The following is a 14,209-nucleotide window of genomic DNA, read 5'->3' on the forward strand; positions in this document are numbered from 1 at the left end:
TGTAAAATTTGCTTCCGGCTGCGCGGTGCCGTGCCATCCACTAGTTCCTGCATCTGCATGTGCATGGCGAGTTAACCACGGAAGGACCAGTCGTACGTGCTGGTTCGCTGTACCCTGGTCCTGTGTGGTGCCGCTGCCGTGCCAGCCACTAGTTTGCTGGGACGAGTTAAAAACTAGAGCCGGGTGGGTGGAGATAGCAATGGACGGTCACGAGCAGAAGGCATCAAATGAAAGAAACCCCACCAGACTTGTGGGGATGGCTGCATCTGCATCATGACATGACATAGTCCAAAAACAGACCAGGCCATAACAAAAATCTTAAATGCTGACGGCCCTGGTGCCTTCCGCGGCGTAGCCGTTGAAAGATGCCCTTTCTGATGCTCTTGATTCTTCAAGATCACATTGATTTTTCCTAAAGAATAAGCCTAGACCAAACCATGAGAAATAAAAGATATTATCATGGATTATGACCCTGCCTACTTGAAGAGAATAATCGCTGAAGATCCCTTGCCAGCATGCATTTTGGACAAGTTGAGCCACAGGAGCTGGATGACAGTTCCTTGGTTTGTGATCAATTTTTTTTCCTTTCCATTTTTCTTCCCAAAGATTGTTTACAGCCGGTATGTACACGCTGACTTCTCTCGTCTACTACCCTCACAGTCACAGCTCACATGCATCCATCCATCAGGACACAGGCATTTCACAACGAACAATCTGAATCTGATCTCGTCAATGAGTATGCTTCGCATCCACATTCCACAACGGTACATGAAGCAGCAGCAGCAGCCACATCAAATGGGCATAAAAAATTCCAAGCAACACATCAATCACAATGGCAGTGAGAAAGACAATGGTGGTGGCTCTCCTGCGACGACGCGCAGGGGCTCTGAGGATGTAGGGCCGGGAGGCCACAGGCTCGCCGGAGCTCGCTGTACCGGCGGACATCAAAATCCCGGGCTTTCATCAGACGCTTCTGCTTCACCGCAAAACGGCTCTGGAAGAAGCCCTCGAACGACGGCTCCCTCTTGGTCCGGAGGAAGAAGGCGTAGCCGGCCATGAAGTACGTGGACGTCACAAAGAAGCAGATGGGCTCCATGACGTCCCAGGAGAGCTCCCAGAATGTGAGCCTCATGAAGCCGGCCGTTTGGAGGGCTAGGGCAGCCAGCCCTCCCCACAGCTCCCGCCGCACCTGGCGCGTCGCCATGCGGTCGATGTCTACCTTCTGGGCCTCCATGGCCTTCAGCTCCTCCCTTGCGGGGTGATTCTCAGCAACAGATAGCCCTCGCGGAATGGGTATGGCCTTCTCAATTGCTTTCACAACCTGAAATTTGAACAAAAAGGACAAAAACATTTCCAAATTTTACTTGGCTGCTCTTCTTTTCAAGGGAGATCCATCAAAGAAAGAGCAATGCTGGAAGGACAGAAACATTTAGCTCAAACTGTACATGCTTGGATTTTCAAAACAAGTGCAAAATGTTTTTCTGCTATCCTCCACATAGATTCAAATACCATTCAAAAGAAAATGTTCATTTTTGTTAAGTTAGTATTGGGTATTAAACATATTGACTGCACGCCTTAACACCCATGTTGAAGAGTTGCATGACAAAGTTGCCAGGCTATAACAGCAGATACAGCTACAAGACTAAATCATGCAAAAGCTTTTCCACAAATAGTTTTGTCGCCGCCAACAGCCACAACTTGCAAGGGGTAGTGTCAAGTTATGGTGACCACGGAGGGACCTAGCAAAAACAAACAATAAATCGTACCACTTATCTTGCCTGTGAGCGCTATGACCTAATCAGAACCAGATGGCATGTGATGATGTTCCTAAACTTTGTTTAGGTCCACCCAGAACTTATTTTTGGGTGGGAAGGTCACCAAGATAAGAGTAGATTTGTCATTGACTTGTTAGCCTTGTGTTAGTCTCCTATTTTTCAAATGGGAAGGGATGCAGCTTATTTATTCAGCAGGAAATAACAACAGCATTTTTTTAGTACTTCATATCTCATGAAAACAAATAGTAGTAACAAGATCAATTCTATACACTGTTTTAAGATGCAGGTAACGGATTGAATTCTCTAAACAAAATACAAAAGATGGAAGTAAATAGCTTTCACCCTAACAAACGAACCGAACCAGTGACAAGGACGCCACATGATGGGCCATTCTGGTGTCGCAATTGCTAAAAAGGGCTGATCTCATGGCCACAACAGGCACTACTTCTTATGCAAACGGTAGTAGTTCTACATCTTCCACTATGTAACCAACTAAATCGTTGTGATGCATAACATGCTCAAAGGTAAATCAACCCACCACCACCACTGACATGATTGCACTGTGATTTGAATCTTCTACCATGCAATTCAAACAGCAGATTCATACTATCAATTTCTTATCACTGTCATCTAATTGTAGATCAGATAACAGCAAGTGGAATGATGCTTCACTAATGTGTCCTTTAAACTCTAGAGTAGAAAAACCGATGTACTGCAGTATGAACATCTATATGACTACAAATGGAAATGATGAAGTTGAAAACATGTGCTCAAAAACAATACTAGTAGGGATGATGGCCCACTTCCAATTCCCAAAATAACGGAGCCATTATCATCAGCATGGTAACTAGATGCCAACCAATCTGAATATAGAGAATAATCATGAATGTTCTTTTCTGGGTGCCCAACGGCAGCTAGGTTCTCCTCATGTTCATTCATCGGAGATTTTTTTTTTTTTTGTAATTTAGCAAAACTGTCGTTTAGTTTCTTCCCTCCTCAGATTTAGATCGAGGGGTAGGAATTAGATTTGTTGTTTTCCTTCTGGTTTTGAGAGAAGAAAGGAAACTCCCATCTTGGAACGGAACGGAACGGACGGGGGGCAAGTAAAATCCCCCAAACTTTTGGTGTCACAACTGCTCTATTGTTTTAGAACACCGCCGTTTCTTTGGTTCATTTCCTGTTGGGAGAAACATGCAAAACACGCGAAAAATCTCGTCAGATCTCTAGCCTTGTGAAATCCGTACCCGGTCACCCGGATTAAAATGAACAGTAGAACATGAGAAGAGAGCAGAACAGAGGAACCAACAGCGTGTCTTTTTTTTGTCTGTAAAAGACGCTAACTGCAAGGCAAAACTAGACCAAAAAGGTTGGGAGGGATCAAGCAACATTTATACAGGTCATTGATTTGATTTGAAGCGGCGAAATGGGAGGCGGGGAGGGGGAGGAGGGGAGGGCCGTACCATTTCGGGCCTGAGGAAGACAGTCCTGCCGAGCACGATGACGGATCCGGACTCGTCGAGCGCGCGCGCGACGGAGGGCCCGTCGTCGGCGCCCGCGGCGTCGCAGCAGAGGCGCAGGTACTCCGCGTAGGGCACGGTGCCCTCGCGGGAGGCCCGCACCCGCGCGCGCGCCGCCTCCATCTGCGTGGCGCGCAGCACCTTCCGCGCCTCCTCCACCGTGAGGCTGCCCACGACCGCGGCGGCCTCCCTCGTTGGTGGTGGCTGGGGCCGGGCCGGGGCGGGGGGTACGAGGCCGTCGAGGTTGATGCGCGGGAAGGAGACGCCGAGGTGGTCGCGGATCCGGTCGGCGAGGGGCATGAATCCCACGTCCGGGGGCACGGCGGGGCGGAAGGCGGGGCGCTCCTGCATGAAGCGGCGGGGCGTCCCGTAGGCCTGCTGCGGCGCCGCCGCGAAGCGCTGCGCGACGGCCCTCCTCAGCGCGGCCGCCATTGCTGTCTCGGTGCTCCGCTGCTGGCTCCTAACCCGAGGAGCGGGCGGGGGGGAGAAGAGGAGGGAAGGGGAGTGGAATCGAGCGGAAGGTAGGGTTAATCGGGTCGGGGCGGTTGATTTGCGGTGGAAGGAATGGTGGGGCGTGGGCGGGCTATTTATACCCCCGCCGCTTGCGTCCGGGCTGTTCGAGTTCGAGCCAGGCTGCGGCCCGCCCACGCCAACGGCGCGACCCGCCCCGAGTTCCCGTCGCGTGTACTCCCTCCGTTCGGAATTATTTGTCGTAAAAATGGATGTATTTAGATGTATTTTAGTTCTAAATACATCCATTTTTGAGACAAGTAATTCCGAACGAAGGGAGTAGTAATCTTTGGCACTGGAGTTTTCACAGGCTAGCAGCTTTGATTTTCTTTAAAATTTACCCATTTTAACTTCACGCGTTGGTCGTCGTCCTCTCTAGTAGTTTTCCTTTCTTTCGGTTCATCCCTTCTGCCTCTCCGGCGGCATTTGGAAAATGACACCTTCGAGACTTCGACACATCATCTCCAAATATATTTTTTTGTTATACATAAAGGAAAACAATTATTTTACAAGATGGCGTACTTCCTCCATTTATTTTTATAAGACCTTAAAAACATTTCAGACAGTGTGTAAAACAGTCCGTTTTCAAATTGTCTGAAATAACTTACAAAAATGAACGGAGGGAGTAATATTAGACTCTTCATTTCATTTGGTCTATCGATACACGTAGCGGACTAACAAGTATAGTACGTTTGAAGAACAGTTTTGCCCGCACAAAGGAAAAAGCAGTTCGCAGCGGTAGCAGCCACCACAGGCGGCTATGAGTATATAAAAAACTATCAAACTCTTTTTTCTTCAATGTCGTCAACCACTTGGGTCTCAAACTAAACTCTATCGAGCAGTTTACCTTTTTTTAACCGTGACAGCAGATCAATAGTTCTACGGTATTTTCATTAAATTAAATAATATATACAAAAGTCACTAAATCGAGCAGTTTATTACTTCCTCCATTTCTAAATATTTATCTTTCTAGAGATTTCAACAAATGACTATATACGGAGAAAAATGAGTGAATCTACAGTCTAAAATATATCCATATACTCCCTCCGTTCGAAATTACTTGTCGCGAAAATGGATGTATCTAGACGTATTTTAGTTCTAGATACATCCATTTTGAAGACAAGTAATTCCGAACGGAGGGAGTACATCCGTATGTGGTAATCCATTTAGAATATCTAAAAAGACAAATACTTAGGAACGGAGGGAGTAGCTAGCACAAAGTAGTTATTACGACTTTCCGCAAAAAAAAAAGTAGTTACTACTACGACTAGTATCATTTTGCTCGAAATAGCGTTTCCTAGCTAGGCGTCCATCGTGTGGTGCATTTTTTCTTCTTCGGCTGGTCATAGTGGAGAGTAACTTAGACTAGTAACATACATATGTTACTAGTCTATGTTACTACCTTCATAGTGGGTAGTGTCATAGGTGTGGTAACATAGTTGCCTTCATTTATTACTTTGTAGACTCATTATGCATTGGAAATCGCTATGTGATGGTAACATATTATGTTACTTTATTTGCCTCTCTCCTCATTAACTACTTGCCACATCACCAACTTTGCTTATGTGGCATCTATGTTACTACCTATGTTACTCCCACTATGACCAGCCTTCTCCTCATGTAACAGAATGTGGCGCGTTCTACAACGGCCAGCAAGCAAAAACGTGTATGGGGTGCTGGTTTGGCACCGAACAGTTTTCTTGGAATGTCGTTACGGCGTTCCTATTTTCGTAGGCCCGGCATTTGCACGTTTCGGCGCTTGTTTGGCATGAACAGCGTGTAATTTTTTTAATATAATAAATATCAGCTCGCTAAATATCGAGGCCAGTGAGGTCATTGCAGTTTGGATGGAATACACACACATATGGTGTACTCCCACGTGCAAAAAAAAAAAAAAATACAGCGTGCTCCAACGTGTTGCACGAGTGGGTTACAGCCTTACAGGGTTTGTTTGTTTTGGGGTGATTATCTTACAATCAAAAACCAACGCATTGGTCTCAAAAAAAGAAAAATACAAACGCATTGAGCAAAGGGTACAGCTATATAGAAATTGAAAAGTTTACATGCATGGGTCCTATAGAAGTTGTGCGTCATAGATTATGCCTTCAGACCCTGCTCGGATAAGCATGGATCAGATCGCCAAATCGATATGGAGTGTAAGGAGAATAATTGCAATAAAGTTTTGCTTCTTTTACGACACAAAAGATAGTCGCAGCCACACAGCTAGTGCTACATATTAAAGAGAAAATGAAAAGGTCATAGGAGCACCTCATTTCCATTTGATCCCTTCTCTTGGAGACAATTATTTTCCCTGAATTAATATCAAGTCATACAAACATGAAAATTACAGTTACTCCAATAATCATGATATATAATTTATATTATGTTTGAGGTGCTTTGTACGTACGATAAACTTTTATATTGGAGTTGTCTTTTTGTAAAAAAGGAGGAAGACAATTACTCCTTCATTTTCATTTTTATTTTTGCATATAAGTTTTGTTTGAGTCAAACTTCGTAATATTTGACCAACATACAGAAGTAACATTACCATTTATAATACGAAATCAATATCGTTAGATGGATCATGAAATCAATATCATTGAAATAAAAAGTTGTGCTTATTTATTTAATTATTGAGAAAATCTTGCTTTTTTATTTGATCCTACCAATTTTCTAAAGATGATTTTCTTTGATCCTAACGTGGACACACACATCTTTAAATCTCCAGCTGCGACGAGTATACTTCAAAAAAACCAGTAAACTGACAATGTCCACCGGCAAAAACTAAAAAGAAAAGACAATGTCCATCCAACATATACTCAAATTTTACCGCGAAGTTTCATGGCCTCCCCTGACTTGTGTCAGCGCATCTCCGACCCGTAAATCTGCTCTGGCATTTCAAACTGGATTTCAATTAACTGGACAAAATTCATGTAAACATAGAGGATTTCATCGTAGTTTGGATAGAAAATAGCACAAATCAACCATACATAGCATGCAAACAAGTCTAGTATATCAATAGTTCAAATTCAATGAGATTAACGAATTCTGTCGCCCACACATACTGTCTCTTCAGCTTCATACAACAGTGCATGTGCATAAATGGCCGTCCCTCCATTTTGTGATACATCACGGCAGCGCGCGCGGGCTACACAATGTGTAGAGCAACACTGAATGAATGAATCAATCAATCGACAATTTGATCAAGAAGAAGCAAAACTTAGAGGGTGCTTGGATACATTTTAGTCTCATGACTAAAAATAGTGGGACTAAAACTTGGTAGTCTCACTCATGCTTGGATACAAATACTAAATAGACTAAAATGAGTTAATGAGCATTTATTATCCTCCAAACCCTCCAATCCTGAACTCGCATGTGTTAAAGGAGAGGAGTTAAATGAGGAGAGAGAGGACTAATCCACATTTTAGTAGGGTTCCCTTGACTAAAAAATTTTAGTCTCAAGACTAGTTCTAGCCTCTCTTTAGTCAGGGGTGATTGAAACTTTAGCCTCTAAAAAAGACTAGTTTTAGTCAGACTAAAAATAGTCCCTTGGATCCAAGCATGGCCTTACAATCTCCTCATTTGTCGTGCGCAATGGTCACCTTGCCTCCAGCATATCAATCGAGTCACAAAACTTGGTGACAATGGTCTGGATCGTACCATTAATAGGATAACAACCTCACATTGTGATCATGAATGATGTGCATATCGTAGGGCGTAATGTGCTTTCGCGCATGAAACGATTCATGCACTTGATGCTAGAAGGCATCCCTTATGCTCCTGCCTATGAAACCCACGAATATGTCCAACCACGCGTTGCACAACAACTCATCCTCCATGGTAGAGTATCCCGCCATCCTCCGTACTTTATAAAAATGACATGACATTCGAAAATAAGCTTAATGTCATTTAGTTGAACACCTACCGGGCGTGGTGACCGTCATGGACGACGTCGAAGGGGGGCAGAGTGTCCCTGCCTAGGAAGTGTCCTGGGTGGACGCCGCCGCCGTAAAATGCGAGCGGGTGCGTCGGTGCTGGTTGCGGAGGTCCGGCAATGACTGTGTGCCTGCCGGATAGGTACAACGGCGACATCAGAGATGGAGGGTGCCGATGCAAAATAAGGATCGCAGGGCCGGATTGAAAAAAATGGAAGCGAGAGGGGTTTTCGGGTGGCCCGGTGGTGTAGGAGTCCTACATGTCTGCTGACCGGACTCCGACGAAGCCTCCCAAATTTGTGTCCGTTTTGTGAAGGAGAAATGTGTTTGGACCAGTCGGCAGGCCGATATAGACTCACATTGAATGACACAAATATGATCTGAATATATATGGGCGGTTTAAGGTCGGCACTGAAGATGGCCTTGCCATGCAGTTTGCGTAGAAACCTGTGAATCAATTCGATTTTTGTGCTCGCATCGATCCGAGACATACCATATATTCACCGGCGTACGTGAGATATATCGATTTGTGGAGAATATTTACGGGCAGTGGCTGGCACGCGCGGCGCCAGGACACCCCTGTCTCTCTTTTTGGATGAAGAATGATAGACATCTTTCTTGTATGCATGGGACTAACAGGCCATGATGCGTTCTGGGAGGTCATCGATCTCCCTGCGAGATTAGATGCGGCCGCGGCTAGTGACGGTGTTACCTCCTGCCGCAGAATCATGTTCCAAATACCCAGAACGAATATCAAGAAGAACAAAAGCTACATAATTGAAGCTTGCATATGTTGGCCGGGATTTACTACATCCGTTCCTTTTTGCCTGACGTTGCACAGGCACTACCCGGTCGTCAAATTTTAGTTGGATATGCCAACTATTTTGCATTTACTCATATACATTGCCTATGTGTAGCTAACATACACTAAGACTTGCTTAAATTGGATCTATATTTTTTGGTGCACTCGACGTATTCGGTTTAATGGATACGCGATTCAGGTTTAGATCTAAAAAATTGTGGTGTCTTGAATTACCCTTTAAGATAAAAGTATTCTTTTTCAATAATTCAAAACGGTGCCCGGGCTCATTTGCACCTGGCAAATAGTAAAATTAAAAAAATTTAGAAAGTTTTTTAAATCCATTTTTTTATCATCCAAGATTTTCAAATGCATGATGTCCGACAAAATTATACGGCGTTTGAAACATTGGAGGAGCTCGTGGCAAAAAGACAAAATCGGCTCCGAACAGTGTTTTTTCTAAATGTTTCTCAAACACCTAGAATTTGTTTTTTTTTGCCACGGGCTTGTTGAATGTTCAAACTTCACCAAATTTTGCATGAACATCACGCACAAGAGCATCTTGCACGCCAAAAAAAAAGTCAGATTTTTCTATTTTTCATGATCTTTATTGTCCATCTCCGGGCTCTTTTGAGCCCCGGTGCAGATTGCCGGCGACCCTTCTTTGTAAGGAACATTTGATTAAATTTGGGTAAATTTTTAAGGAACATTCGATTAAACTTGGGCAAACGTATGTGCAGTGTGACAGTCATTGTTGCTTGTATAAACATTCAATATTTCTTCTTGGATTGGTGTATGGTGCAAATGGGTGAGCTGTACATTTAACATCACCTTGGACCATGTAATGTTGCACATATTTTTGAGAAATATGTAGCCCTTAACATCACCCTTGCATATTTCGCCAAAAAAAATCACCCCACCATGTAATACTTCAGATATTTTTGAAAATGGCTAAGGGGAATTGATAAATCATTTTGTTCTTTTAGTTTGGTTGTGTGGCATGGTTTTTTATCATCTAGCTATACAGAAATGGTGCGATCTTTGAGAAAAAGAAACTTCATTCTTCGCCTTGGGATCTGCCACCGCATTTCAATTCAAGCAACGGTGAACCGGCAAGCCTCCCTGAGGGTGTTCCGTGACCAGTCCATCTGTCACCAACTTCAGAGTTATTTCGCAGCTACCTCGCTAGGTACTCTGGCTAGATGAGAAGATCGGATGAAAAACAAAAGGAGGGTTTACCCAGGTTCAGGCTCTCACGAAGGAGGTAAAACTCTAATTCATGTTCGATTGTATTGATTGTGTATAGGGGTTACAAAGATGATCAAGGCATTAAGTTCCAGCTCTAGGGTTCTTGTGTACGTATCAACTAGTCTGACCCCCGCTTACAAGGATACTGGGCCCTAGGGTTACAGGATCCTAGGGGAGAGTCCCCCTAGATGCCAACTTCCTTGTCGTATACTTCAAGTCTTCCGAGTCCTTCTCTTCATAGAGTCCATCAGCCGGTACGACATCTCAGGGCAAAAACTGACCCAGAGGCCTCCGAGTCGGCCTACTTAGACCGACTTCTGATATGATGAGGCACCCCTATGTCGTAACACCATCACCGCTCGTGTCGGAGCGCTCACAACACCCGCCTCTCTGTTCTGAAGAAATCCGACCTTCAGGAAGAATACAACAAGCTCGTCGGCCAAGCCAAAATGGGTTATGCGAGCACTAGCACATGAGGCTCATCACTTCAACCTCGTCCTCTGATTCCACACCAAGGCCCGGACTCAGGGATCGCATCCGCACCAGAACAATTAAGGCTCTATGGATAGTAAAGGATGGCATAAATGTAAAAAGTTAGCACAGCCTATATGAAAGATGCAAATGTCAAGGGATGAAAGTAAAAGCATAAGTGGTATAGCTTGGGTATAGAAACAACCTAGGCATGCAAAGATAAACATATATCCCGATGTTCACTTCCTAGTAGTTTAGTTAGTCATAGTATGGAGGTGAGAGATCACAAAGGTTTCTCGGCGCCGCCAAACCTGGGAGGCGATTTGTGGCACACAAGTGTGGGAGCAGTCACCCCATAGCTCATGGTTTTTTGTTGGACTTTCAAATCAGAATCTATTATATCCTTTGAATCAAAAGTCTAATTTACGTTTTCTTTGCATATTCGGGTTCCTTGTGACAAGGGATTTGAAATAGGACTACTTTTGAATATTTTTCATTGAGATTTTTAAGCTCCACTAATTTTCACCTGCTAAAACTTGGTACAGACGAATGATAAATTCACCAAGTTTCAGAAACTAAAAATTAAAGGCATTGCAGAGAATCAAACGAATTTGTGGATCGTGATGAGGCAATCTTGCGGTTGGGCTCGACAAGGTAGATGCGTACCCTAGCAAATTTGCGCACCAAGGCTCAACTTCTTACCCTTGAGCCTTCACCACAAAGGTGAAAAGCTCAATTACTTGTGGTAGACGTTGAGGCGACCTTCAAGCATTCACAAACTCCGTGGAAATCCACAAACTTGGATCTTCACCGGTGACTCCTACCGCATAGGAGTCTACAACCTCTAAGAATAATAGAATTAAATGGGAAAACTTGTAACTTGCTAAAATAGCAGAAGTGATTGGTCAAAAGTGAGGGGGCCTGGATCTTGGCTAGGGTTTTCTCCTCTTTCAAACCGAAACTTTCAAGGAATTGAAGGATTAGGGTTTCAGAGTGTGGAGGAGTTCTTCTAAGATCTTAAAATGGGTGGCTAAACGGCACGATTCTGGTAGTCGGCTCTGGATAATACAAATTCATACTACATTATTTCTAAAAATTGGATTGTTCGCTGAAAAAACACAATTTCTGAATTCCATGCTATCTTAAAAATGCACTAATTGTTATGTGCATCATGATGATGCAAATGCAAGAGTGTTTCGTGAACCAATATGTGGTTGGATGGTTAGGAGGACATTGGTATTCCCAGTCCATCAAAGTTAAAGTCTTAGATTTGATACCTGTGCTCGCATTTTTTTGGATTTATTTCAGTCCTTTTGTCGATGAGCGTTTAGTGGGTAGGAGGCGTTCACGTCGACTAGGAATGCGTCTGTGGCGACTTCATCAATTTCAATATAACGTGTTAGTTCAGTCTCTCGAAAATGCTCATAGGAATAAGATGTGCGCGTGTGCGGTCATAGGGATGAATGTATATGCGTGTGTATGAGCGACTGTTTTTTACTGTGTTAAATAAATAAAAATAACAGAGTTGCAAGCTATCGGTTGGTCATACACACGCAGAACGGCCAGGCCGGCTACGGATAGCAGCTTCACCGGGCAGGGCAGCAACGGCCGCCCGTGCCGACGCGCACAGGTGTCCGCTTTTCTGGTGGGCTGCTTGATCTCGGACGCGCGCGCGCGCAGGCACCGGCACCATGTGCGGTCGCGGTCCGTGCCCGCAGCCGCGAGAGCTGAGAATTAGCGTCTCGCACCACGTACGCGTGACCTCGTCGGTCGAACGAACTCGACTACACAGCACACACACCGTCGTGCCGGTCGCACCGCCCTCCAGGCAGCGCCTGTCTTCCGCGCGCGAGACCGTAGGCCCAGCGGACGGCGGGTTGGGTTGGGTTGGCTTGGGTTGGCATTGCCTCTCCTCTCCCCCAGTAGCACCCGCACCAGGCCGCGCCTCGCTCGCTCGCGGTCACCAACGCGCACCGCCTCCTGCTTTTTGGTGGACCGCTACCTCGCTCACCCACACGCACGCGCGCCGCGGCCTCGCGCGCCGCGCGCGCACGCTTGAGACTTTGAGAGAGAGAGAGAGAGAGAGACGTGCGCGAGTTCGGACGGCCGCGGCCGCGGCCGCTTTGGTCCGCGCGGCGAGAGCTGGAAACGTCGGGTTTCGCGTGCAAAATCGGTCCCTTTGGGTTGCTTTTCTTCCGCGCTGGAGCGGAGCGTGACGGGTCTCGCTTCAGCTTGGCCGTCGTGCTCGCCCATTAATTACCCGCGAACATCGGAGGGCGGAGGCATCGCCTAGCTTCGGTGGATAGAGAGGGAGAGAGGGAGAGAAAAGCAAACAGTGAAACGGCCGGAATCAATGGCGTGAAGAACCTGTCATGTGCACAGCCGGGTAGCTTAAGCTTGGCGTCGTAATTACGTGCGTTCGGTGCATTGCGATCGCGTACGCTCGGCTACCAAGTTTCACCACCGAAGAAATCGCCTAGCCGCACGTGTGGCGTCGAAGTTGACCACTGCACGGGCTCACGGGCGCGCAGGCACGCGTCTCCTCGCCCACCGCACAGCTTGTCAACCCAGCGACCGATGCAGCTTGTCAACCCCCATAGACCCGGCTGGCAGGGCTTCGGTCACGAGCTCCCGATGGCAGCGCGCTGGAAAGCAAGCAGCGAACGGACGGCAGCGGTCACCGGCGTCACAGGTGTCGGCCGCCCAGCGTCTCCGGCTTTTCTGGTGAGCCGAGCGCTCTATCGTCCGTTCATCACGCGAACTTGCCGCGGTTGCGGTCCGTGCGGCGCGGACCGCGGCGACGCTCGCCGCGGGCGCGTGACGAAAACGAAAGGCAGACGGAGTGGATCGTCGGAGGCGCCGTGCCCGCCCATTTATTGCCCGGAGATATCGGAGGGTCGATCAGACGTCACAAGGAGTAAAATGAAATTAATTAAGGTCTCAGATAGATTCACACTTCGGTCGTAGGAGTACGTCGAGTTATTATTTCTTGTCCACGGGCAGGTTGGATATGCATGCACACAGGCGCAGAGCTTGGCGTCGTGATCACGTACACCAGCTTAGGGCATCTTCAGCGTGTGGGGCCGACGTCTAAAAGCGCCGCCTGTGATGAGCCGGAGTAAAAAATGGCCCTGGGGCAAGTCGGTCTCCAGCCGTCGGCCCCAGGGCCGTCCCCAGGCGCGTATTAAAATAAAAAAAAATCCGTTCAGCGAAGTTATAATAATAACTAGTTAAATTTCGGCTAAACATGGCAAATTTTGGCAAAATTCGCGCATTTTCATTACATTAACCTAATTAAAAAAAGAGGCTGAAGTCGTCGCCGCCGTCGCCGCCATCCTCGTCGTCGGCCTTCTTCTCCTTGACGCGGGCGCTCCTGCTGGACCCCTGCCCGACGTCGCCATGGCGGACTGGTGGCGGCGCATCGTCGTCGTCGTCGTCGTCGCTGTCGCAGATGGCGACGACTCCGCCTTCGTCGCGGCCGCGTCGACGCTCTGCGAAGCAAAGCAGGGCGGCGCGCTGGCGCTCCTTCTCCATAGCTATGGAGTCCCTGCGCGCCCATTTCAGGGCCACGTCGTCGTCGTCGAGCTCCGTCGTCACCGGCACGGCCGACTCCTTCTTCACCGGCGCGAGCCCCGACTCCGTCTTCACCGGCACGAGCCCCGGCTCCGTCTTTGGCTTGACGAAGCGCGGAGGAGGAGCTGACGAGCAGGCGCGCCGGCCGCCCTCGTTGATGACGATGCCGGCGCTGCAAGTGCGCCGGCCGAGCGGCGTCTCCGCCGCGGGCTCGGCCTTGACGCCGAGCAGGGCCGGAGTGCCGGAGGAGTGCGATGAAGATCGGGAGGAGGAAGAAGAGGAGGACCCGAACCTCCTTGGCGCCCATGGCCCGGCGCGTCGGTGCTGCGCCGGGGCGGCCGCCCTCGCCGGGTACGCCAACGGCGCATGTCCGGCGGCGCC

At 47.3% G+C, this 14,209-nt stretch overlaps 1 protein-coding gene across 1 annotated transcript; it reads right to left on the bottom strand.

Annotated features, from left to right (window-relative positions):
- Positions 1-698: 698 nt before the first annotated feature.
- On the bottom strand, positions 699-3,850 carry LOC123047176 (calcium uniporter protein 3, mitochondrial). Its single transcript, XM_044470672.1, has 2 exons — positions 3,236-3,850; positions 699-1,321 (listed from the first exon to the last, which is right to left on the bottom strand). Exons 1-2 carry the CDS (start codon positions 3,722-3,724, stop codon positions 824-826), a joined length of 987 nt encoding a protein of 328 aa, XP_044326607.1. The 5' UTR covers positions 3,725-3,850; the 3' UTR covers positions 699-823.
- Between the last annotated feature and the right edge of the window lie 10,359 nt (positions 3,851-14,209).

The sequence above is a fragment of the Triticum aestivum genome, chromosome 1A (genome assembly GCF_018294505.1).
Source record: "Triticum aestivum cultivar Chinese Spring chromosome 1A, IWGSC CS RefSeq v2.1, whole genome shotgun sequence".
NCBI lineage: Eukaryota > Viridiplantae > Streptophyta > Magnoliopsida > Poales > Poaceae > Triticum > Triticum aestivum.

Coding starts and splice junctions, on each gene's coding strand:
- LOC123047176 (XM_044470672.1), bottom strand. CDS start 3,724: ATGGCGGCCGCGCTGAGGAGGGCCGTCGCGCAGCGCTTCGCGGCGGCG. Junction 1,322..3,235: donor TCTTCCTCAGGCCCGAAATG/GTACGGCCCTCC, acceptor TTCAAATTTCAG/GTTGTGAAAGCAATTGAGAA.